Source organism: Sebastes fasciatus, chromosome 19, assembly GCF_043250625.1.
Source record: "Sebastes fasciatus isolate fSebFas1 chromosome 19, fSebFas1.pri, whole genome shotgun sequence".
Classification (NCBI taxonomy): Eukaryota; Metazoa; Chordata; class Actinopteri; order Perciformes; family Sebastidae; genus Sebastes; species Sebastes fasciatus.
Genome location: NC_133813.1, coordinates 21,235,183 through 21,261,712, shown reverse-complemented (window position 1 = coordinate 21,261,712; position 26,530 = coordinate 21,235,183). Strand labels below are relative to the sequence as shown.

The window sequence follows — 26,530 nt, the reverse complement described above, 5'->3', positions numbered from 1 at the left end:
TATCAGTATAAATCATTTAGCAATTAACCAAAACAAAAGCACCAACAAATATTCTAAAGAAATGAATTAAATCTCTAAACTAGGAATCCAATCCCCCCCATGATGTGGCTGCACTTGGTACATTGTGATTGGCCACTTCCTGTATTAAGAGCTCTGCTTTAGGGGACCCATCTTTTGTTCAGGCCCAACAAGATGTCCCTCCAGCAGCAGCAACCAGCAGCGGCACTTTCAGCACTGGTAACTCAAATAAATAAAAATGACAAACTAATCTAAAGACAAACTAAAGTGTGACCTTACAGAAGTTAACTAAATGTACTGCCAACAAAACTAAATAAACTGATAACTGATATATGGGCATGAGGTCAAAAGGTCAGACAAATCATTGAAGAGAAACCATTAAATATAAACTATTAAGAAAACGAAGGTGTGTGCTGGAGGGTTACCGATATTTAATCATTAGCTGTGTGATAGCAGGTGAGGCCATCACATTCCCTAACCTTAACCAAGTAGTTATTTTCACACATGATCTTTTACGAACCAAGTTGTTTTTGTGCGTAAATTTGACCAAACCTCAACCATAGCCTTGTCCTGCTGATATGTATGGAAAGCCGTTTGAGCATTTATTCCATATCCTTGATATCAGACGTCAGTGTCCTCCACTAGTTCGGTCTTTGTCAGCACTAGTTGGACATTTTGATCGCACTAGTTGAACAAAAACTCTTACTAGTCACTGTTTTTCAGCAACTAGTGGCACTTTTATCCAACTAGTTCCAACAGAAGCCTTACTAGTGAGACTGTGCACCATACTAGTAGGACTAAAGTCCCAACTAGTCAGCTTTTTGATGCACTAGTGGACCTCTGGACCCAACTAGTAACGCTGACAGTCTTACTAGTTAACTAGTGCAGGAAATTGTAGGTCACTAGTTAACTAGTGAGGTGAATATGTTCTTTACTATGTCAAAGCTTTTGTAGCTTACTAGTTAACTAGTAAGACTGTCAGCGTTACTAGTTGGGTCCAGAGGTCCACTAGTGTATCAAAAAGCTGACTAGTTGGGCTTTGGTCCTACAGTGTGGTGCACAGTCTCATTAGTAAGGCTTCTGTTGGAACTAGTTGGATAAAAGTGCCACTATTTGCTGCAAAACAGTGACTAGTAAGAGTTTTTGTTCAACTAGTAAGACAAAATGTCCAACTAGTGCTGACAAAGACCGAACTAGTGGAGGACACTGACATCCGATATCAAGGATATGGAATAAATGCTCAAACGGCTTTCCATAGATATGGGCGTCTTGTAGAACGACACCAGAGGACATTTGAGAAGTTTAAAGCAACTCTCTCTCTGAGCTGTATACGGTACACCTGATCTTTTATCTCTTTTGTCTCCAGACAGATGCAGTGGACTCTGGGATGTTTTGGTGCAGGAGGTGACAGGGTTGACAGCCAGAAGGACACTCCAGGAGCAGACGCACAGTATGTAGGAGAAGGTATGTTTATATGATATTTAGTATTATCTCCTGGGCTGCTCTGCGTGAGGGTCACCTGAGTGTCACTCCGTGGTTTAGGGGTTTACAACTGTTTACAGGTGAATCATGTGAGAATTACTGTGACCGACTTTATCTCTTACTCTTCATGGTGGTGGAATGAGGTGGTGCCCAAGCCAAAAGTAGCACCCATACATCTCCGTTGAGGTGTTTCCGTTGCCTCCAGCTTAAGAATTGATTTACAGCCTGTTGATTGTCGCAGCTCCAGCACAGCACAGATGTGTCGTATATTATCAGGCTCTGACATGCATTCTTTATAGACCCAAAGTAATTGTGTTTACAAGAAGAAGAAAAGGACAACAATTATGTAGAAGAAGAAGAAAAAGACAAACACGACAGCGGATATCATAAAGCGGCTTTGTCAGTGTGGTAGCAGACGACTTTTTTTTTTTGCATCTAAACAAAAGAATGAAAAACCAGTGGATGTGTTTTATTCTGCGTTCACTGAATAAAGGAAGAAGTCAGGAAAATACAGCATAGTGCAGCTGCTGGTTTAGCAGATATGTTCCACTGCACAGAACTAAATGTTCACTTCAAAGATGCGATTTAAATTACTAAATATTATCGGTATATTCTCTGTTAAAACCCTTTTTAAAGTATTAAACCAAGCTTATGTCATTAGAGGCTGAAGAAGAAGATGGTAGTCCTAAAAATGAGCCATCAACATGTCATTTTAATAAAACATTATTCCAGGGATGGTTAACTGTGTTTTGTCAGCTTGTAGGTGACCAGATCAGTGCAGTGTTTTCCTACATACCATGCCCTACTATAAGTTTCTGTTTGAAATAGAGCTATGTGACTGACTTTGGATATTTAGTACAGCTGATGGGCTACAGCTGTGAAAACACCAACATTAAGTGTTGGTGTTATCACAGCTGTAACTAAATATCCAATGCAGGGACCAGACTGCATTCAGAGAGACTCCTTGGATGGTGCTATTACGATTTTTTTGTTGGTATATTGAAAGATGAAACGGTTTAAGTTACCTGAAGGCCACTGTAGTTCTTTGACAGGCTTGTGAAACTATGGTAACGTGAGCCGAGAGTGCAAAACCGTGGCACCGCCAGCCACTGTCTGACTTCCGTTGCTCCTAAAGTAGTGTTATTATGGTAAGGATCGCCTCTGAAGGAAGTGAATGGCGTTACCACCGTTTTGCACTCAGCGGCTCACGTTACCACAGTCTTGGAAAGGGAGGAGTGAGTGGAGGGGTACTCAGTTGGTTGCAATCTGCAACCACACCACTAAATGCTGCCAAATCCTACACACTGTACCTTTAAGAAAAAACTCTGTTAACCCAAGTAACTTATAACTTAAACATAACTATTCGATTGGGAATCAAATTAAAGTTTGCCGTCAGGGCTTTTTCTCAGATTGCATATATGCACCTCCTTGAGTGCCTTCAGGCCATCTGGAGCATAAACAAATTAGATTTCCCCCAATTTTCTCCGTTAACCAATTTATGGTGGAGCTTCACAGTGGCGGTGCAGTCTGGCGCTTCATCCAAAATCACATATACATACCCAATATGTGTACTATTGTTCAACATTCTTTTATGTGACTAGTATGTATCTTTTTGGATGCACTGAGCAGCTTCCTCAGAGCCTCTTTAACGGTTGGAGACATGTAACCATGGTAACCCATGCCAATCTCGAGTGACCAAAACGACGGTTTGTGAGAATCGGAACTGATTTAAAATATATATATTACGCCTTTCAGGGTGAAATCTTATACTTACAGTTAAATTGAAGCGTTATTGATGTTACAGAGCTGTCCGTCAACGTCTGTATTGAAAGTTGTTGTCACTACTGCATTGCATTGTGGGATATTTATGCCGCCGTAGTGTCCAGCGTTACATACTGTAATATTTCACTGGAAAAAGTGAAATCAAGTGAGTAAATCAAATTTACGTACTATTGGTTTCGGACATACTAAAATATCTCACATACTGTAGCAGGTCAGTATGGAATTTGGCATGTTAGTATGGAATTTGGGACGCAACCTGGGAGTTTTGAGTTCAACCTTAGACGGTCAATTCAAAGAGTAGGTTTGGATCTCTGGGATAACCTGGGATAGCTGTCCCTGGAGTCCCTGTGTCAAAGTTGAGAAAGTCATCTGTCCTGTCCCTGTCGGCCTAGCTGCTTATTTAACTGACCCTCTCGTCCAGCTCTGCACCCTTCACACTGTCCCCCTGCAGTTTGTTCTTTCCTCCCCTCAGGGCAGATGTGATCTTCTCCCTCGCAGCCCTGAAAGCCTTCATTTTCCCGGTGAGGAGGCACTTTATTTCAAATATGACAGGTTTTGTGAGCCGTCTTGCAAAAAATCAATATTTATTCTCAAGCTGCTTTGCATCAAAAGTTGTGAAACAGGTCCCTATCATTTTGTGAAAGTGTTGACTACCTTGAGTCATGCGTCATCTATTTGAAATGAACCACCAGTTAGTTAATCTTTGTCGCAAATATGTGCTGCTGCAGATAAAGAACTATTCATCCAGTGAATTGTTTCCTCTCAGTTTCAGGTTCAATTTCTCCGTGGTAGTTCAGGAAGTTGTGTGAAGATTGAGCACAGATGACTAGTTATTTGAGCCATACCTTGAATGTCATCTTGGTTGTTTCTTCTGTGTCTGCATTTTTTCCTCCCCTTGGTAACATAAGATAGGTGTTTTATGGTGGGGTGGGTTAAAGTTTAATGACTTTGTGATGGTTAACATATTGCGAACCACAGCACTGTAAACCCATTACCTATCAACTGCTGCAGATCTTTGCAAACGCACACAGCGAGCAGCCTGCTGCTGAGGGCCCGAGAGAAGTCAAGGTAAGATAGAAACTTGTTTTACATGTCTGGGAAGGTTTATCTCGATAATCCAGGTATTGAATCCAGATCTAAGGCTATGGGATTAAAAATTCTCCACATCATTGTTTTACCTTTCAAATTTTCCTTTTAGCTTTTAATTGCTGAAGCAACTTTGCTCTTGAGAGATGTGAAGGCAGACGACAATTTAGTATAAATGGTTTGTAATGTTAAACAGAAACTCTCGTGCTGCACAACTAACTCATTTCACTTGCCTGTTATGTAATCTGGTTTCATTTCTCTGACAGACCAAAGAATCTATATGACAGTAGGCTTCAGGGTTTGGTATTTTTAAGCTAAACTACTTTAGGCTTTTTCTTTTTATTTGTTTTATTGGCTGCTAAAAGCACAGCCAAGGGGACACACTGCCTCTGTCAGACAGATCATCTCAGATATAACAAACTCTTCAATGATTCATACATACAACTTTACTTTAACACAACAATTTAGAGGTTAACTGGCTAGCAGAGCCAAATCCCTCTTTTATTTGTAGTAGGAGACAAGAGTAGTAAAATATGTTTTAACCCTGTATTCAGTCAAGCTTTTTTTTTAAACATTCTGGCAGCGACATTTAGAAAGAACTCAGTTTGACATGAAGAAGCATAAAGCTTCCTCTTTAGCCTGATGAGCAGTGAGGTGTTAAGGAAGTCCGTAGAGAGTGGACTTTTTTTACAGCCAGGAAGTTAAACAGAGTAAAATGGGGTTTGGGTATATTGCTTCCCACACAGCCTCCATATAATTTTACCTATTGGTCAAAGGTCAGCTTTGTACAACACTCACTAATGACTCAGCTTTACTTTGTTGTCTTGGATACATCACACAGAGATGTGGTGCTGTTGGGCGCTAAATGCTTTGGCTGAAGTTGGGCAGCTTGGTGTTCGAGTGAATGTGAGCTTGATCGGGCTTGTGTTGTCTTAAAGGTCCCATATCATGCTCATTTTCAGGTTCAAACTTGTATTTTAGGTTTCTACTAGTACATGTTTACATACCGTAATGTTCAAAAACCTGCTTTAATTTCCTCATACTGTCTGCCTGAATATGCCTGTATTTACCCTCTGTCTGAAATGCTCTGTTTGTAGCGCATTTCAATGAAATTGCGTTGCTAGGCAACAGCTGGGGTCCATGTTTACTTCCTGTAGCGAACCCCAGCCAGACAATGGTGAAGCGTACTGATGTTTCAGAAGCCTTTTATTTATGTTCAGCCGTCAGCCATATTTTGAACACAAATTCACTTTGCTTTCTGTAAAATCCTTCCTTCAGAAAACACCTTTCTTCCTTAAACACCGTAAGAGCTAAAGGACAGACAAATAAAATACAATGAGCTCTTACTAAAAATATAAACATTACAAACCTTATCCATATACTGTATTTGCCATACACATTAGCATTAATCAAACCTTAAGCCTAATATGTGCACATGGAAAGCTAGAAAGCTAGCATTACAGCAATGTCCATGAAAAGCTAATGTTAGCAAGACCGTCAGAATGACAACACAATTAAACACACACGCTGTAAATGCGTTCATCTAAATCACAATGTTACTGCATATAATCATAAAACATATTCAACACACAATACCTTGTTCCCGTACTGGCTAGACGCTTAATTATCAGTTTATGATGACATAAAGCAGCGCAATTGCGTGCTTTCCCTCCTTCAGTAAATCTCCGTAGCACTATCCTTCTTCCGCCAGGAGGTGGCGTCAAAATAAAAGTCACGTAATGTAAAAAGGCGACTTTCAAAATAAAAGCTTGCAGAAAGTAATTACCTTATAAACAGACCTTAATACACATTTAGGAGTCATTTACACTCCCACCAATCATGAGTGCATAATAGAACATTATACAGTTTGTTTTAATCACGAATGATTTATAACTGAAAATGACCTTCACCCTTAAAGGAGCACAGGTAACTTGTGCTAAAACTAGAAAACCTTTGTTAGCTATAGAAGATTAAGAAGGAGGTATTATAAACTATATGGAGGGGGAGGCAGATTTAGCAAGTCTCCAGCAGCAGGACAAGCTTCTGGATTGGGCGCTCGACTTCTGACATCTTGTGGAGACGCTCACCTTTCTTGCCAAGCTTCCTGTCACCGAGGCAGACTTTAACTCTCCTTACTAGTCCGTCCTTGTCAGTAGTGGTTTCTGAGACTCTACCCAGTCTCCACTCATTTCTGTGTACATCATCTTCCTTCATCATGACAATATCTCCAACTTGCAGATTTCTTTTTGGTGTATGCCAACGCTGTCTGAGAGCAATGTTGGCAAGGTATTCCTTTCGCCATCGACTCCAAAACTGTTCCGCCAGGTATTGAACATGTCGCCACCTTTTCCGGCCATACATGTCTTCTCGGACGAATTCACCTGGAGGAGGTAAGGCCTTGACAGTCTTCATAGTCAGAAGATGATTAGGGGTGAGTGGCTCGAGACTATGGGGATCACTGAGATTGTTAACGGTCAGTGGACGACTGTTGACGATTGCCATTGCTTCATAAAAGAAGGCTCGTAGCGAGGCATCGTCCAGCCTACCACAGGAAAGGCTAAGTGTGTGCCTCAGGATGCTTCTCACTGTCCTAATCTGTCTTTCCCACACCCCTCCGACATGGCTTGAATAGGGTGCGTTCATGTTGAAGTCGCATTGTTTCTCTGCAAGAAATGCGGCTAGCCGGTCTGCATTAACTTCCTTTAAAGCTTCTTTGAGTTCATTTTTGGCTCCAACGAAGTTGCTTCCCTGATCAGACTTGATCTGACGTACAGCGCCACGTATGGCAATGAAACATCGAAGGCCATTAATGAACGCGTCAGTTGACATGTCGACAAGCATCTCAATATGAATGGCACGGGAGCTTAGGCAAGTGAAGAGAAGTCCGTACCTCTTGTTCTCCTTTCTTCCTTGCTTCGTGAGGAATGGGCCGAAGCAGTCCATTCCGCAGAAAGTGAATGGGGGTGATGGTTTCACACGCTCAGGAGGTAAGTCAGCCATCCTTTGCTCCTCCGTTGGTTTCCGATGCCGTCTACATGTGACGCATTGACGAATGTAGGATTCTACTGCTCGGTTGATTCCTGGAATCCAGTAGCCGTTGAACCTGATATCATTAATGGTGAGACCTTTACCTTGGTGCTTCATCCTGTCGTGGTGATGAGCGATAATCATCCTCGTGATGTGATGATCTTTGGGAATGATTGCAGGGTGCTTGATGGATTTGGAAAGAGAGGCGTTGCACAGTCTTCCTCCCACCTTGAGGATACCATCTTTGTCAAGGAAAGCATCGAGAGAGTATAATGGATTGTGAGATGGTAGGGGAATCCCTCTGCTCAGCAGTTTCAACTCTTCACGATACACATTTTCCTGCATGTCTTTGATTATGCAATGTTCTGCATCTTCTCGTTCTGTTACAGTACTGAGACTGTTTGACCTGTTTTTCCTGATGCACCTTAGAATGCGTGCAACAGATCGAGTAGCCAGTGACCAAGATGAGATCTTAGACAAGCGATCAACGAGGCTTACTCGTTCTGTGGTTCTTGTGGTAAGTGCTAGAGCACTTCTGACTTCAGGATCACCGATTGTTAACTCTGGAATCTCATCTGCTGGCAGCTTCATTTCCTTGTTCCATAAGAACTTGGGTCCAGTGAGCCAGGTGGATGACAGAAGCTCACTGGGAGTCAAGCCCCTAGAAGCGTGGTCAGCAGGATTCTCATTGGTTGGGACATATCTCCATTGTTGAGTGGCTGAGCTGAGCTGAATCTTCTGAACACGGTTAGCCACAAAGGTGTGGAAGCGGCGTGCTTCATTTTTGATGTAACCTAAGACCACTTTGGAGTCGGTCCAGAAGAACTCTTCAGCGTCAGTAGGTCCAAATTCCTCCTTTAGCATGTTGCTCATCTTCACAGAAACAACTGCAGCTGTCAATTCCAATCTGGGAATGGTTGTGACTTTGGTTGGTGAGACGCGTGATTTTCCCACCACTAGGGTGCAGTGAACATCTCCCTCTTCGTTCTGAAGTCTAAGGTATGAACACTGACCATAACCTTTCATGCTGGCATCCGAGAAATGATGCAGCTCTGTCTTAGAGACCTTTCCAAATCCTACAGGTGCATAAGTGCGGGGTAGGGTGACCTTATCCAAATGAGCCAGATCACTTATCCACTGTTCCCATTTCGGACGAAGCTCTTCGGTGAGAGGATCGTCCCAGCCCGTGCCACGCCTACACATCTTCTGAAGAACGATCTTCCCTTTTAGCAGGAATGGCGCCACAAACCCGAGAGGGTCATACACGCTGGCCACTGTAGCCAGAATGCCATGGCGTGTTGCAGGCTGAGCTTTGAGGCTGACGTTAAGTTGGAGGCGGTCAGACTCCACGTTCCATTGAATCCCGAGAGCTCTCTCAAGTGGCTGATTGTTGAATGCTAGGTCCATATTCTTACCCTCGGTTGCTCGCTCTGAGGGTGGTAAACTCTCCAGGACTTCTCTGTTGTTTGATACAAATTTGTGTAGACGTATACCGCCCATGGCACAGAGTTCACGTGCTTCTCTTGCAAGCTTAATAGCATCATCAGTGCTTTTGACACTTATGACTCCGTCGTCAACGTAGAAGTCCCTCATGATAAACAATGAGCCTTGTGGGTAGAGGTCGCTATTCTCCTTAGCTAGATGCTTCAGCCCGTAGTTTGCACATCCAGGAGAGGAGGCTGCGCCGAACAGATGCACCTTCATACGGAACTCACTAGGCTTTGAGTTCAGATCTCCTTGCTTCCACCAAAGAAAGCGCAGGTAGTTGCGATCAGCATCGTCGACATAGAACTGATGAAACATTTTTTCAATGTCGCACATCAGTGCAACAGGGTGCTGTCGAAATCGGATGAGGACTCTGTTGAGGCTGTTCAACATGTCAGGCCCAGAGAGGAGGTGGTCATTCAAGCTGGTTCCTTTGTATCTGGCAGAGCAATCGAACACCACACGAAGTTTATCTGGCTTCTTCGCATGACGAACACCATGATGCGGAATGTACCATCTCTCACCTTCACTCCCTCCATCTTCGATTTGCTCTGCTTCTCCATTTTCAATGACTTCCTCCATGAACTTGACATATTGCTCCTTATACCTTTCGTCCCTTTGCAATTTCCTTTTTAGGTGATTGAGGCGTACCATGGCTGAGTCTTTGTTGTCAGGCAAGCTGGGTCTGTTTTTGAATGGAAGAGGCATTTCATAATGGCCATGTGTATTCTTCCGGATGCCTTTATCTAGCTTGTTTAGGAATGTGATGTCATCTTGTGACACTGTTTTGCTGTCATTGTTGCCATCCTTGAAGTCAGATTCCAGGATTCGAATAGCATCGGCAGGAGTTAATGGAGGCATTTCCTTAACAGAGACTCTGTGACACAGACCTCTTGTGCTCAGCGAATCATCGCCATGTGATGAGCGGCCTACAATACTCCATCCTAAATCCGTCCGTACAGCATAGGGTTCCTCGTTTCCTCCTAGAATGACTTGCCTCGGTGCCATTGCTCTGGAGCAGTTGTAGCCTATCAAAAGGCCTACTTCACAGTCCTTCAGTGGTCAGAGTTTTTTCTCCTTTACATAGTTCCGTCGTTCGTTCAACAGCATCTCGGTGAACTTGAAACATGCATTAAGCTGGTGTCTATTGTCTTGGCACAAAATACATGGTAGCTTGACCTTTCTCTGGTCTGACCTTTGGCTTTCGTTGTCTGTAACTGTTCGAGTGGTGAGAACACTGGCCTTGTTTCTCTTCATGTCTCTGAAATTTCTTTTGTCTATGCCAGAGTCTGATGAATGAAGAGCATGAAATGACGTAATAGGATTGCAGGCAATCTCAGCTTCAGTCGACATGAATCTGGCAAAGTCCTTGAAACTTGGAAATTCTTGCTTCTCGTTCAGCCTTTGCATGACTTGTCGGTTCCAGCGAGAAGCTGCCCAGTCTGGTAACTTATGAATGAGCTTCTGATTCTCTTCAGTCATTTAATATGTCGAGACCCTTGACATGGGGAATGGCATCTTGGCAGATGTTCAGAAAATCTGAGAGTTTTCTGAGTCCTTCTGCGTCCTTAGGTTGAATCTTTGGCCAATTTGTGAGTTTCTCTCTGAATGCTCTCTGAATGGTGAATGGCTGGCCATAGCGACTATTCAGCCTATTCCAGGCATCTTGGTAGGCATCATCGTCGTTTCGGTAGAAGGTGCCATCTAGAACTTGGCGTGCTGGGCCACCAACATATTTCTTCAGATAGTAGAGTTTTCCAGCTGGAGCAATTGACCTTTGGTCAACGAGTGAGGTAAACACTGCTTTCCATTCAATGAACTGTATTGGATCACCATTGAAGACAAATGGCTCTGGAACAGGGAGCCTATTTAAGGCTATGCCGTCTTGAAAGACCTGAGCGAGAGCGGAAATGTCAGCATTGGAGTATGTTGCAACATGGGATGGAGGTATTGCAGATGTAGGCATATTTTTTGCTTCCTTGTTCCTTTCATTGTTAATGTGGGCAGGAACTTCGCGTCTTGTCTCCTTGTCGTAGACATTCAGCTTAGCTTGAGCTGCCCTCACTTCCTTCTCTGCCTGTAGTCGCTCCAATTCACGTTTTTGTGCCTCCATAGCTTTCCGTTGTTGTTCCTCTAATTCTCGTATCAGTTCCTTTTGTCTTTCTTCCTCTAGCAACATCTCATACTCCGTTTCCTTCGCAGCCAGTTCAGCTGCTGCATCTGCACGTTTGGCTGCCATAGATGAAATCACTGAGTGATGGTCGGACTTACTGTGAGTTGTCAAGGAAGCAGAAGATCCATAGACAGACCTTGCAAAGTCATGGTGGAGCAGATCATGAAGGCGGTGTCTTTCCTGTTCCTCATTAAACTCATCCTCCTGGTCTATTGTTCTGTTGTAGGCGATGGTGACGATTTCTGTGGTTACTGATTCACATGAGTCAATCCGTCTTCTTATGTCAGTGGAAGGTATTGCGAGATCTCGAATTCCACAATACATGCTCATTATGTTTTGCTTACTTTGTTTGAGTTCATCGATGAGAGGCCAGAGTTGACTCTCTGGCATGTACGCCTTCAGTTGATCTCGTGCTTTGCGTACAAGAACCTTCCATTTCTCATACATGGAGAGCAGCTTCTTCTCCCTTTTCTTGGCCTCTTCACATTGAAGTGCTTGCATCTTTTCCGTAGTGTGCCGTGTACGTTCAGAGCGTCGGGGACCTTCAAGCGGCTCATCAGATGTGTCTTCCACTGTGTGGAGCTCATTCTGCAATTCTTGAGGTTCACACTGCAAACTAGCCGTCTGCTCCTCCGACTCCCCCTCACTAATTGGCTCTGCCATTATCAACTTAAATAATAAGATTCTTAAGATAGAAGAAAACTGTTCAACTCAGATATAATAAATCTTTGCAATAAACAGCATAAACATAGGATAGCAGAGCATTAGTACAAAACAACTAGCACAGATGCATTGATGTAGAAACACTCAAATAACTGTATATAACAGTGTAAATGCACAATACACACAATTATCAAAGTACTTGAAATATAGAGTCCAAAAGGTGTCAAATGTCCTTAATTATTAATAGTCCATTGATCTTGTAAGGATTTGTTCCGTGTAACGATTGTCCTTTAATGTTGCTGCAGATGAGGTGAGTATTAATCGTTCACTGGTTCAGTCCAAAAAACTGTTCGTCCGTGGCTCACCTTGTTGGCAGTCTCAAAGACTGTATAATAGGGTAATGCTCACAGTTCTGCATCAATGTCAGTGAATATGACTGTACTTGACCATTGCATCGAAACTGAATTGCAGAGTAGATCAGGCTGCTAGCATGGTACCATGTTGCTGCTCCATGAATCCACGTGGACAGCTAGTGGCCGTGTAGCAGCAGCAGGCACGCTGTGAAGACCCTCCGTCATGGCCCGTCGTTGATGCAAGATGTCGTCAGGATCGATGAGGGTTAAGCTCTTCCTGTAGCGAACCCCAGCCAGACAATGGTGAAGCGTAGGGGAGAGTGGGGTAAGATGAGCCAATTTTTACTTATGCTGTCCTCGAGGTTAGGAAAAATGAGACAGAAGCAGAATGAAAACTTGAACCTTAAATTCAGGATCTCACCTATCAAATGAAATGATCAGCATGCATCCATCACAAAGCTGTCTGGAAAAAATGACCTTCCCAAAAAAAGTGCTCCTGTGGCTCAACTTGCCCCAGGTAAGGGGTAAGTTGATCCGAGTCAGTGGGTAAGTTGAGCCATCGTGGGGTAAACTGAACATCTGAGTTTTTAAGTTTAAACCTCAGCATAAGTGTGTTAACAAACAGTTTCACAGTTATGAACTTGTGAGAACAAACCACCTGTGAGTTTCAAGACCATTGAACAATCAAAATATCATTCAATATTCGACAATATTCCAGTCGTCAAGGTTGCAGTGAAATATGAACTGTTGCTCCCTCCTTGCAGTTCCTCCAGCCTTTTGAGGTTGAGGTAGCTCCTTCAGCACATCACTCAGCAGAAAAGATGCCTCATCCTTTTCCTTGAGTACAAAGGTGGGCTTCTCACGTCAAGTGTTCCCCCGGATTCTTCTGAGAAATCTTGCACTCACTTCGTTGCCCTCCAGGCTCTCAACCAAGCCAATGTAATGGTAGCTTCTGCCTTTGGATACAAAGTTTACTATGACAAAGTCACCAACTGACAGATCTGAGATGTCTGATTCACTTCTCTCATCATTAGAACTCTCATGCTCAGAAGTGTCATCAAATGGGATGGCATCACACTCTCCTCAGAACTGCTGTACGCTGTGATTTTCGTCTTGGTCTTTGGTTTGACCTAGGCCTACCTGCTAAACCCTGCTCTTTCCAGTTGTTGGGGACAGGAAGGTTGTTCTTTCTGCCAATTCCAATGCCAGTTCACAGCATTTCTTTGGAGTAAGGCCGTGGAACTGTTCAGCCAGCTTCTTGATATGGTCTGCAAGCTCCTTCTCTACCACCTCTGTGAGGACCCTCTTTGCCTCTGCTGTTCCACTATAACCAACTGTTTTAACTTCCTTTATCTCCCTCTTCTATAAAGGTTAACATATAAAAAATCAAACCAAGTTGTGTTACACTCAACGGTAATACCATTTTATACATCAGAGAATTAATTTGGTTAATTTATGGTGGGGTAAGTTGAGCCAGTGGCTCGGAATAACAGTAGAATACTAGTGAGCCAGTGGCTCAACTTACCCCATAACCTTTGGCTCACTTTGCCCCATAGCTACCATTTTGGAAAAAATGGCCCAGTTTAGCAATTCAGGCTAATCTTTAGTGAAGGGATTAACATGGTGTTATATCTTAGTAAATCACCAACATGTATAATATATTTTTTTAGACCTGGATAAGTTTGCTTTGACCTAACATTCATTATTCCTGACATGCAGAAAATTTACTTTGATAGGGAAAAAACTGTTTTTGGTGTAAAAAAGTACTTACTACTTCTCCCATGTGCTTAACTCCATCACAGCAAGATAGAAATGATGGGTACTTCCTGAATTTATGGTCACATGACAAAACATAATCACAGTTGCCAAGATACAGGGGGTGGGTCAACTTACCCCACTCTCCCCTACTGCATATAATCATAAAACATATTCAACACACAATACCTTGTTCCCGTACTGGCTAGACGCTTAATTATCAGTTTATGATGACATAAAGCAGCGCAATTGCGTGCTTTCCCTCCTTCAGTAAATCTCCGTAGCACTATCCTTCTTCCGCCAGGAGGTGGCGTCAAAATAAAAGTCAGGTAATGTAAAAAGGCGACTTTCAAAATAAAAGCTTGCAGAAAGTAATTACCTTATAAACAGACCTTAATACACATTTAGGAGTCATTTACACTTCCTGTCAGCTGATGTCATTCACTTAGACTTTGTCTGAAATCACATAGTACACATATTGGATATGCAATGCATAGTATCGTTAAACATACTTTAGTGTGAATAAACAGTAGTATTTATCTTTTCGGTCACTTCCTGACCAAAATGACGGTTTGTGAGAATCTGAACTAATTTAAAATATAGATTACGCCTAGCAAAGTGAGATTTTATACTTTCAGTTAAATTGAAGCATTATTGATGTTATAGAGCTGTCCGTCAACGTCCTTTATGAACGTTGTCGTCACTACCACAGTGCCTTGTGACATATGTATGCCGCCGTAGTGTCCAGCGTTGTATACTGTAATATTTCAGCGGAAATAATATGCGATTCACGTACTATTTGTTTCATACTAAGGTTTCAGACATACTAAAATATCTCATATACTATTTTAGTGTTCTAAATAGCATGTTATTATGGAATTTTGGATGCAACCATACACTGCAACAGGAAATAAACGGACACATTTTGAATGTTTACGTTGTGAAATGGTCTAAATGTTTTATATTTGTGACATCACAAAACTATGGAAATCCTGATGGCTTGTTTAAAGGCAGTTTATGAATACACTAGCACTATTATATTTGTGTATTCTATTTTATTACAGCTATATATTTCTACAATTGCTTAAAAAGGAACACCAATTTTACACATCTGTTTACGTGTTATGATTGATTACTACTGCATATGGGAAAAAAGTAGTATAAAGCCTTTCGTGGCTCCAGAGGGAGCTGCGCCAAATCAGATGAATTGCCTCAAGTGATGTCACCTGAGTCACAGAGTTGGTTGAGGCTGAAGACAACAAATTTGAAAATGGTTGTTATAAAGAAGTGAGCTTACCAGACCTCTGTAGCCCTCTGCACATCTCTGCTTGAGGCTCAAGGCTACATTAGCCGCTACTACATGTAGCATAACATACCTGAATCTCTGTTAAACTGAGAGCTGTCGAGTTGCATTGTGGGTAATGTAGGCATCAAATTTTGACAAAGTTCAACATATAGGGGTTCAATGCTAAATTGGTTGAGTACTCTACTACTAATTTTTCTTCATTAATTTCTTTCTTTTTCTTCTTTCTTCTTAATTTCTTTATAGAATTTATCTTGAAAACTAAAATAAATTAGGTACATTTCCGAAAAGATGTGGCATTAAGGCTCAATAGGTACGGTTCACCATCATTTCAGTTTTCTTCCTCTTATGCAGTAGAAAAGACGAGCCGCAACTGCGTGTGAGCCAATGAATCCCCAAGAAACCTCTGCCTTACTTGGTCTGTTGACCATTGTAGTTACTTATTTACATTTAACACGATTCACCTGTTGGCACATGCTGTAACACAAGACAGATGCAACTCCCTGGTAGTAAGCTAATGTTAGGCTTCAAGACACGGTTCCGTTCACTTCCATTCTATGCGAGCAAAGGGGCAGATAAATATTTGCTTCTGGTGGCGAGGTATATTTTCATCTTCGAATTCACGTGGAGTTCAACATTGTTGAAGTTTCAGTCGAATATTGCCTCGGCAAGCGATGGTCACTCGCTTCCTGTGACCGTGCCCTGAGTCCTGCTAGTAATCATAATTTAAAAAATTACTCTGGTCAAACATCCTATATTGTTTATGCCAGACTGTAATGACAATGAAAATAATAGTGCATAGAGTTATTATGTCCTCATTTTTGTGACTAATAAGTCAGCAACATTTCAGCAAAAAGCTTTCATCAGTGTTAAAAAAGTGTCCTAGTTTTAATTTTTAAAACATATTTGACATAATTTGTTGTGAACAACCTGTTTAATCCAGTTAATAAATATGCTGTAGGTTTTTGTACTACTGTTCTGAGGCCTATATAGTCGTATCAAGTTCCCTCAACTAAATTGGAGTTATTGATATGTTTTACGTTTTTATGTAATTGATATTTCAATATGCCTCAATTGTAGGTTTGAACTTTCCTTTGAGTTATCAAATTGCTTAAAATTTCTGAATTTTTATTGATTCCGCTGATAATCTCTGATGTATAATTTGGGTTTGCTTGTTTCTGATTTTACTAAGTGCGGATTTTTGCAGCTGTATTTTCATACATTTTAAATGTACACACATTTAAATGTATGAAAACGTTTTTCTCTTGACAGGCATAAAATAAAGCATTTATTGTTCCTGCTCTATAAAAATGGTAAAGGCGACAATAATTGCGGCGCTGGCGTTGCTGCTGGTGGCATCTGTCGCCACATTCGTTGGCGTCTTCTTCGGTGTCGGGAAGCGGAATCCGCCGAGTGAGCAGGTGTACTTGAAGGCAGCTGTGGCGGCAGATGCTGGGCCGTGTTCAGAGGTCGGCAGGTGAGAGCTCACCCACTGAAACATCCTTCATGACACACGTTGATCTGCTGTAAACACTAAACATAGAAGCCTGAACATTGCTTGCACATAACAGCCATACCCGTATAAATCCCTGTGAACCTGCTTTATTCTTTGCCAACGCAGGGTCTTAAGATCTTAACTAACTAATCCTCCACCCCTTCTCTCCTTGTGTGTGTGTTTTTAATTAATTTTACCAGAGACATACTGAAGAAAGGGGGGTCTGCAGTTGATGCCTCTATAGCTGCTTTACTGTGTGTTGGACTTATGAACGCTCACAGCATGGGCATCGGAGGAGGACTTTTCTTCACCATCTACAACGCCAAAACTGGTACACCTTTCCTCTCGCCTACACCACAAAGTCTTCTGTTTACTTTCCCACTGATGCAACAAACTCATACAACTTCCTGATCATCTGGATCCTAAATGCATTTCCTGATTTGTGACCGTCCTGTACACAGGGACAGTTGAGACCATTGATGCCAGGGAGACGGCCCCGCGCAACGCAACAGAGAACATGTTCGGGAACAGCACAGATCTGTCCCAGAAAGGTAATGTTTAACCAGCGCTATCAGACATGGAAATGAGCTGACGGAAGCTGCAGTTTACATTATTATGAAAGAGGATGACCTTGTGATAGAGACGGACAAAAGAAAGTGTATGTCATTTAAACTCAGGAATAAAAAACAACAAAAGTTTGGGTTTTAGAAGTTAATTTGTGTCCCACTGTCATAAAATGTCTAAATAACGTATAAGGCAATAATCTAAGTCTTTGTTTCCTTGGCTTCTGTGGCTGGTAGGAGGGTTGTCTATTGCTGTACCGGGGGAGATCCGAGGTTATGAGATGGCGTACGGACGACATGGCAAACTGCCTTGGAAAGACTTGTTCCAGCCGAGCATTGATCTCGCAGAAAAAGGTTTCCCTTTGGGCCGGGCACTTGCCTCTGCTGTGAGCAGAAACAAGAAAACCATCATCAAGGACAAAGCCCTATGGTGAGAAGCATCGACCTAAGGAGTATGAAATCAGTGTCTCATTATTGGAAAGTGTTTCATTACCATCTTAAATGATTACTTTCTCTATTTCAGTGAAGTGTTTTGTGGGGAAACTGGCGACGTCCTAAAAGAAAATGACACCGTCGTATTTACCAAGCTTGCAGAAAGCTATAGGAGAATAGCAGAAGAAGGTCCTGATGCTTTCTACCAGGGACAACTGGCTCAGAACCTTGTGACGGATATTCAGGCAGCAGGTAGGATTTTATTTTTTTTTTTTTTTTTTGCATTCATTGAAAGTTGATGAGCTGTTTAACCAAATTGTCTTAAAGGAACAGTGTGTAACATTTCGGGGGAATCTATTAGCAGAAATAGAATTTAATATTCAAAACTTTGTTTTCATTATTATTGTATAATCACATAAAAGTTAGAATCGTGTTTTCGTTAGCTTATGAGCCCTTCAAATCTACATAGGGATCAGGTCCTCTTCACAAAGTCTGCAATGTTCCTCCGCCATGTTTCTACAGTAGCCCAGAACGGACAAACCACACACTGACTCAGTGAGAGCCTTATTGCATTTTTACGTTACCTGAAGGCCACCGTAGTTCTCCGACACGCTTGTGAGTGCAAAATCATGGTTACGCCGGCAGCTGACGAAAGGGAGGAGTGAGCGGAAGGGTACTCAGTTGGTTGCAATCTGCAACCACAATACTAGATGCCTCCAAATCCTGCACACTGTACCTTTAAGTCAAACACCATATTGTTTATAGAAAAGCTGCTTTACTTTGTTGGATAAAAAAGCCTACTTTAAAGAGTAACAATAGCAAGTTTTGTTATTGAGTGAAAAAGTTGCAAAATTGAGTCATCTTTTTACTTTATTTTACAACCCAAACAGCTATTTCTGCAGATTAGATCATTTCTGTACCCACAAATCACATTCATTTTGCACACAAGGACATTATCTTCATTACTGCCACTTCTGTTATCACTAAAAGTCATTTGCTAAAAAAGACTTCAGATCATATAATAAAATATATGATATATGAACACCTCTCCGTGCACAGCTAATTTCCATAAACAGGATTTGTTTTTCCATTTCCGTCCAAGTGTGCATTCACCGTATGTGTGTGTCAATCTATGTTTAGGTGGTATCATCACAATGGAGGATCTGAGGGATTATGTGCCTGTCTTGGATGAGAACCCTTTAAGGGTGAATGTGGGGGAGTACACCATGGCTGTTCCCAATGCCCCCGCTAGCGGCCCTGTGCTCTCGCTGATATTAAACATCTTGAATGGTAAGCCTTGATGCTTTGTCCAAAAACATCCCGAGTGGGAGTGCTTCAATGTGTGAGCTGCTTTCACTTTGCCAGTCGCTCTCTTAGACTCCACAGTGAGCAGCATGTTCATCCACTGCACAGGAAATCTACTCTTAAAATAAAAAAAGCTTGGTTGACTTAGTTACATAAGAGTATCTTGAACTTCTTTGTAAAACACAGTCCCACATTTGAAATGTAGATCGGTGTTTTACAAAGTAGTAGCATGCTACAATATGTCATAAATCATATAACATGATCTCTGACTACAACATTTAATTCATGGATTGACACAAAATTTGGTATATATATTCATGGTTTCCATACATCTTAACTAAAAGGATAGGTTCATAATTGTTCCATCTTAAAACAATAATCAGTCACCCATATTAACATTGAAACAGGTTTCACAATTTATCGTTCCTCCTGTTCATACTGGCCATTAAAATATCTTTTCTAATGCTCTTTCGATGTACAGGTAAGGGATGCTTACATTGAAAATGCATTAGGAGGCTTCAGATAAACTTTGGAAAACCGTTTTGCACAGAACGAGGACCATGGATTTTGTCCCCCATCCCTTCCATTGAAACCACATTAGAAAAGGATCTTTTAATGACCAGTATGAACAAGAGGAATGATAACAAATTACAAAACCTGTCTCAATGTGCATATGGGAGCCTGACTAATTGTTTCAAGACATAACGTGAAAAATTGTAAACCTCTCCTTTAATGACTTTATGGATCCCTGCCTTTCATCTAGCAGCACCAGCTGCTTGAAATGTATCAATAATTATTGGATGGATTGCCATGAAATTTGGTACAGACAATCATTAGGGTGATTTACTATGCAGCAAGGGCATTACTAGCGTCTTTTGCTCAAAACTTTCTCTCTGTAATGCTGTGGTTTTATTGGCTAAAAGACAAATGCAAGAAATTCACATTGAAAAAGGAAGGAAAAGTTCAACACTTTCCACTAAGAAGATTGATACCACTCACCAAGTATGAAGCTACTGCTCACAGCCGGCTCTCTTATAGGCTGCATTCGCACCAAATCAGGCGTTGCGGCTATTAGCGCAGGGTTATGCAGCGGTGTGGGGAGTGTCCTTAATGGCACATTAACACCAAGCGACTGCACAACGTCTAACGTCTTATATTCTCTCATGGCTGGATTGTACAGCTCTGGATCAAGTGATTGGCCACCGCAGCGTGGCATCGGGTTATTTCTCCAAGAGTTCATTCTGTTTCAACTTTTCGCCAGAGGCCGCTGTTTTTTGTTTTTTGTTTTTTTTTCGGCACCCCATGCGGTCCCCACTGCTGCAGGAACTGGCATTTTTGCTCTAACGCCTGATTTGGTGTGAATGCATCCTTAGCTTAGCATAAAGACTAGAAAAAAAGGGAAATGCTAGCCTGGATATATCTTTAGAAGAAAAATTAAAGCACTCCTATAAAGCTCAATAAGTAACATGTTGGATCTCATGGCTAAGGAAAAATCCAGCACATAACCAACCGTAGAACTGCAAATTGCTATTTTTACATGTGATTTTTGTGCGGCTTATTCACAAGAAAAGGTATAAGTGTATTTCCAAAAATGTTCTTTTACCATAGACGTGACAGATCAGAAAAACAATATACATATGTACGAATCACTTTTGTAATGATGGAACAGCCTATTTGTTTTTTTAAGTTTGTTGATGCTGCAACACTAACAGATGGTGCCTCAAAGCAAGCAATAAGCTACTGAAACAATATCAAGTTTACATTTAACTTCTTCCAATTTTGAGAATGAAGTTAAAACACCTGAGGGAGCGACTGTGAGCCTGACAGAAGGGCTTTTGTTTGATTGAGGTTATTAAGATCCAAAGTTAATTGCAGTCTTCACACTGGAGTCAGCGACGTTCATGTTGCTTATCAAGTCATTCCTACCTTCTCTATCATCATTTTCATTATATAATAATGTCATCTTCTGTGTGCATAGTCTGCCTGATTTTACTTTCTCCTACGTTGGCGGGTTGACATTGCAGAAAATCTGTTCATGTTGAAGAAAGACACAGTCTCTGTGCTACTTTTCAGTACAGTGACAGTGTCTGCCTCTGAGGATTAGACGGGAAACTTCCTTTCTAAAGTAATTAATCTCGCTTCCCTTTCCTCCGACTGGCCACCCACTCACTGCGGCCCCCTGTCTCACCAGCTAACACTAATCTCACCAATTTACCTCTAATTGGACACAGTCGAGTGGCAGAGGCTTCATCCGCACATTTCAGCGACTGCCCGAAACTTTCATCCCGCTGATTTACCGTGACTCCTGCCTCTGTCTGACAGCTGAAACCCGTCAAACCAAAACTCTCCGGTTCCCTCAGCCTCTCCTCATGTTTCCCCCCGTGGCTGTCAGCTCAGGCTAACACCCATGGTCTGGTCACAGCAGCTTTTGGACTAAATAAAAACACAGGAACAGGCCGGGTCAAGTCCATTTCAGCTGCCTCCTTTCCTACCTGAACAGCCGTCTTACTGAAGACGGATGAGCGAAGCTGTGGTTTAAATTGAGTTACTGATAATTGTTGTGTTTTCTACAGGGTACAACCTCACCTCAGATAGTATGGCAAGCCCTGAGAAAAAGATCCTGACCTACCATCGCATCGTGGAGGCTTTTCGGTTCGCTTATGCAAAGAGGACCTTACTTGGAGATCCGATGTTTCTCAACATCACAGATGTAAGGTCATGGTCTCTGTATGGAAGTTTTTATTGGACTTTATTAGTTGTAACCCACAGAAGACATTCCACAAATGTGTACCATGATCTGCAAATATTTCACTATCCACAAACATGTATTTTTGTATTTGTGTTGTATTTGTCACATGGCCCACAAATGCACAAGAAGCGATCTACAAAAGTTGCAGATAGCATTCCACGTGTAGAAATAGATGCACAAATGCGTGTTTATCACTTTACATGTAAACCTTAAAATACGTATTTACAGAGTAATTTATGTGCATTTGCAAATCGCCCTGTATTTTTGTGGATATGACTTTACACAACAAAAATACATGTTTGTGGATAGTGAAATATTTGCAGATCATGGTACACATTTGTGGAATGTCCTCTGTGGATTGCAACTAATAAAGTCCAATAAAAACTTCCATATCTCTGCTGTAAAACTATTTAACAGTTACAGGCTTGGTTATAGTTTCTGGGGAATCACATGATTTCTGATCTATGACACAGCAGCAGTGTCTCTTGTAAGTGAGGAAAAACACTTCTCCAACGCTGAAGGCCAAATACTTTGTTCATTTGTAAATAAATGTTTGAACATGTACAGACAAAGCACTTTGGTTAAAGAGTAACTTTACACAAAGTTGAAAAACAGTGTTTTGCTGACGCATCTAATTAAAGGTTTCACGACTGATGGATGTGGTGAGAAACGATGCAGTGATGTCACTGTGTCATGGAGTACACCGTGACATCACAGCGAAGTGAGAGGGTAAACCACAGAAAGGCAACAAAAACAATATTTTCAAGGGTGTTGTTTAGGGAAAGGGTTCATTGTGTTTACAGTTAAAGGAACAGTGTGTAACATTTCACAGGGTCTATTAGCAGAAATGGAATATAATATTCATAACTGTTTTCATTGGTGTATAATCACCTGAAACTAAGAATGGTTGTGTTTTCGTTAGCTTAGAATGAGCCCTTCATATCTACATAGGGAGTGGGTCCTCTTCACGGAGCCGCCATGTTTCTACAGTAGCCCAGAACGGATAAACCAAACTCTGGCTCTAGAGAGAGACTTTCACATTTTTACTTTACCTGAAGACCACCGTAGTTGTCCGACACACTTATGAAACTGCAGTAACGTGAGCCGCAGATACGTTCAGTATCGGCGTTTTCCAACTTGGCAGATTCACCATTAACAGTGTTTCCTTATTATAATAATAAACGTAATCTAGGTGCAGGGCTGGCTTTAGCCCTTTTGGTGCCCTTGGCGAAATTAGATTTTGTCGCCTATGCCTTAAGGTGGCCCTGTCTACATGGCATTATGTTTCTCCTAAAACGTGCACATTTATAGTATATAACATTAACATCATTTCTAGGAAACTGATTTGGCATACATGTATTCATATTCACCTGCAGTTGGATGAAGTGTCTTTTTTTCCCCTTATAGTAAAATGAGTGACTTTAAAGTGTGAATATCTAAATTATTACATTTAGTGTAGTTCAACAAGCCATTCATCTTCAGTGAATGAAGAAATCAATGAATCTCTATTTTATCCCACAAACATGAGTGACTAAGACATAATTAAAAGCAGGCAAGGCTTTGCCTGTCTTAGATTTGTAGGAACAATAGTAAAATCCCCCAGAACACAAATCAATACGTCATATGCCAAATATTTCGGGAAAAGTATTGTTTAGTGTGTTATTTATTAATGTGTCCCACGTTCTCTTCCAAAGCTCATCCAGAATATGACTTCAAGCTTCTTTGCTGATGACCTCCGTGAAAAGATCACAGATGAGTCAACACATCACATGAACTACTACGAGCCGGAGTTTTACCTGCCTGAGAACCACGGCACCTCACATCTCTCTGTAGTAGCAGAAGATGGGAGCGCTGTGGCCGCCACCAGCACCATCAACCACCAGTACGACCTCCTAACTGACCGTCACAAATATTTTTTTCCAATGTTAGTTAATCAGTCTTGTGCCTGTAGATCCTCTCATACCTTAACGGTTATTGTTTTTTTCCTGCAGTTTGGGCTCCAAAGTCATGTCAGGGTCAACAGGGATAATTCTCAACAATGAGATGGACGACTTCAGCTCTCCGCTCATCACAAACGGCTTCGGAGTGCCTCCTTCACCCAACAACTTCATCAGGCCAGGTTAGATTAAAACACACACACACACACACACACACACACACACACACACACACACACACAGAAACACACGTAAGGGCTCTCAAAACCAGTAAAATTGAGTGGCTGTTCAGCAGTGGGCTTATTAAAGGTCACACAGAGGTCGACCTGTCCTTCTTGACACTGCATATAATGTTTTCGGCTTTTGAGTGTTTTTTTTTTGTGCTTTAGTACTCAAAATACAGAGGGGATCAAATGTCTTCACTCCCTTTGGAAGGTTTCACCTTTCATTGTTTTACAACATTGAATGAAAGTAGATTTGATGTGGATTTTTTGACACTGAAAAAAAGACCCTTTAACGTCAAACTGAAAATGAAATGTGTAGATAGGTCTCTATGAACACACACACACATTAAAACATGGATACTTTTACTGCAAAGGACATACACTTGTTTCATTTGACATCTTTGTTAACTTAAACTACCATTACATTCTGTTAAAAAGGAAAAAGGCCGATGTCATCTATGTGTCCGACCATCCTCTTTGACAAAAACAACAAAGTGAAGATGGTGGTCGGAGGCTCAGGGGGAACAAAAATCACCACTTCTATCGCTCAGGTAAGACACAAGCCGCTACACAAGCTGTCGTAATTAATGAAGTGTACGATTGTAACTAGATAATTACTCCTTTGCTGTTCAGTTATCATTGTCTGAAATGTTTGCTGTTATTTAGGTGATTCTGAATGCACTGTTCTTCGACTACGATCTGAATAAAGCTGTGTCAGATCCAAGGCTCCACAACCAGCTGAGTCCCAACGCCACTGTAGCGGAACCCGACTTTGACAAAGTGAGTGTCACAAACCGCAAACAATACTGATATATGTGACTAATAGCAAGGTGGTGTGGCGTGTAGGGAGACAATCCTTCAACCAAAAGCCCCGCTAACACTGAACTGTTATACAGTAACTCAGTCATGCCTGGCACCTGGGACTCTGTTCATTATATTTACCTTCAGGAATGTTACAAGGAGAAAAATATTTCAGCACTGGCATGGTAATAGCCTAGGCTAAAAAATAATCTTGTATATGGTTGCAGTACAACTTGCACATCGTATTATAATATATTTTAAATATTCCTTGGAGGGTAATAAATAGAAAAATAGAAACTGGAGAACTAACCCTTCATTTCACTGGGATGTAAAATCATTTGCTGCTGACGTTACCACTCAACTTAGCACGGTTTTGGCATCCTATCGATTGTATGTTAGGCAGCACGTCACAAGTTCTGTGTTTTCTTTGATTTGTCGAGTTGTTTTCACAGATGTAACTCAACATGAATTCTTAAAATGGGTCATTCCCCTTTTATTAAATCGGTAAACTTCATTTTTTCTAAGCAAATACAGCATTGTTGATACCTGCTGTGTGATAAAGATCTTACACAAACAGCATGCCACACATTTATTTTCCCTTGCTTTGCATGTGTCTTCATATTATGCTCCTGTTTACAGAACATCATGAAAGGTTTGGCATTAAAGAACCACGAGATAGAGTTCCTCAAATCATCAGGAGCTGTGGTGCAGGCGGTGGTTCGCTATGAGGACGGACTCCACGCTCAGTCAGATCCTCGCAAGTGGGCGTACGGCGCAGGGTACTGAGGTCATAAACACGCCTCTGATTGTGCAGAGAGACTACAGACGTGTGAACCTTGACACCAGAGAGATTAGAGACTTAATAAAGAAACGGGAACATCAGCTGTCTTGGGCCCCAATTGTTCTCTCATTAAGTTAGAATAACGTTGCTTCATAACACGCAACTTCGATAACAGAACATGACCTTTTGCGTGTTATGACCTTGAAAACAAAGTGCCTCACTCTGAAATTAATTCTAAATATTGACTCATGTCCAATACATTTCTATGTCATGTCATAATTTCAGGTAATTTAAGAAATGCACAAGACATTGGGTGTTATTTTAAAGGAGAGCTTTACCATCATCAATGTTTTGTTCACAGTGTCGGTCATAAATGTGTACAATTCCTATTTATGAAGCCCTTTTGTAAATCATTAGCAGTATAAAGCTGTTTCCTGTTATATGATATGTGACGTCTACAGTAACTACTAACAACTGAGCTCTTAATTAAGGAAATATCCATAGAAAATAATCAACGAAAACTAACAAACCTCAAATAATTTTTAGTAATTTAAAACTTTAACAGAAGTCACCAGGACTGTTCATATGAGGTGGCAGCAAACGGAAGGAGAGCCGACATAATCTGTTGTTAAAATAAAGGACTGTAACACCTCAGGGACCGACACAGTCCTACTTAATGACTTACAGTCATTTCCCACAACCCAGAGTGCAATGGCCTGTAATGACCCCATAACAACATTACAGCTGTTGCTGCTCACAGTCACCACTGAGATTCAGGGCTCTTCTTCTTTACTCAGCTGGAATGTAAATGTGTTGCATGATTACTGAAATGTATAAACGTGTAAAATGATAGTGCCTTTTTCATTTTTTTTGCTAAAAATGACTGGTTTATATGTGATAGGAACTGTCATAATACAAACTTTAACATTCACAACACATATTTATTTAAAAACAAATTAAGGACGATGAATGGTGTGAATGGATCATTTTATTTGGTGAGTTTAATGTTTTTTTTATTGTTTTTATCAAATTGACATTGTAGATGTTTTCTATTTTTTTGTTTTTTCACTTGAAATGAACATACTGTAATTATTAAACATACCCATTGTATAAAAG

At 41.3% G+C, this 26,530-nt stretch overlaps 1 protein-coding gene across 5 annotated transcripts; it reads left to right on the top strand.

The window, feature by feature from the left end:
- The first annotated feature begins 156 nt into the window (after positions 1-156).
- On the top strand, positions 157-26,530 carry ggt1b (gamma-glutamyltransferase 1b). 5 transcript variants are annotated; one of them, XM_074617626.1, is made up of 15 exons: positions 157-237; positions 1,385-1,468; positions 3,755-3,803; positions 16,400-16,604; positions 16,823-16,953; positions 17,084-17,173; positions 17,423-17,615; positions 17,709-17,869; positions 18,758-18,907; positions 21,496-21,632; positions 23,366-23,553; positions 23,663-23,790; positions 24,271-24,383; positions 24,499-24,612; positions 25,273-26,530. In XM_074617626.1, exons 4-15 carry the CDS (start codon positions 16,438-16,440, stop codon positions 25,417-25,419), a joined length of 1,719 nt encoding a protein of 572 aa, XP_074473727.1. In that variant the 5' UTR covers positions 157-237; positions 1,385-1,468; positions 3,755-3,803; positions 16,400-16,437; the 3' UTR covers positions 25,420-26,530. The 5 variants fall into 5 exon arrangements, with proteins under 5 accessions (XP_074473727.1, XP_074473726.1, XP_074473728.1 ...); XM_074617625.1 differs by having other exon boundaries at positions 1,385-1,482; XM_074617627.1 differs by lacking the exon at positions 3,755-3,803.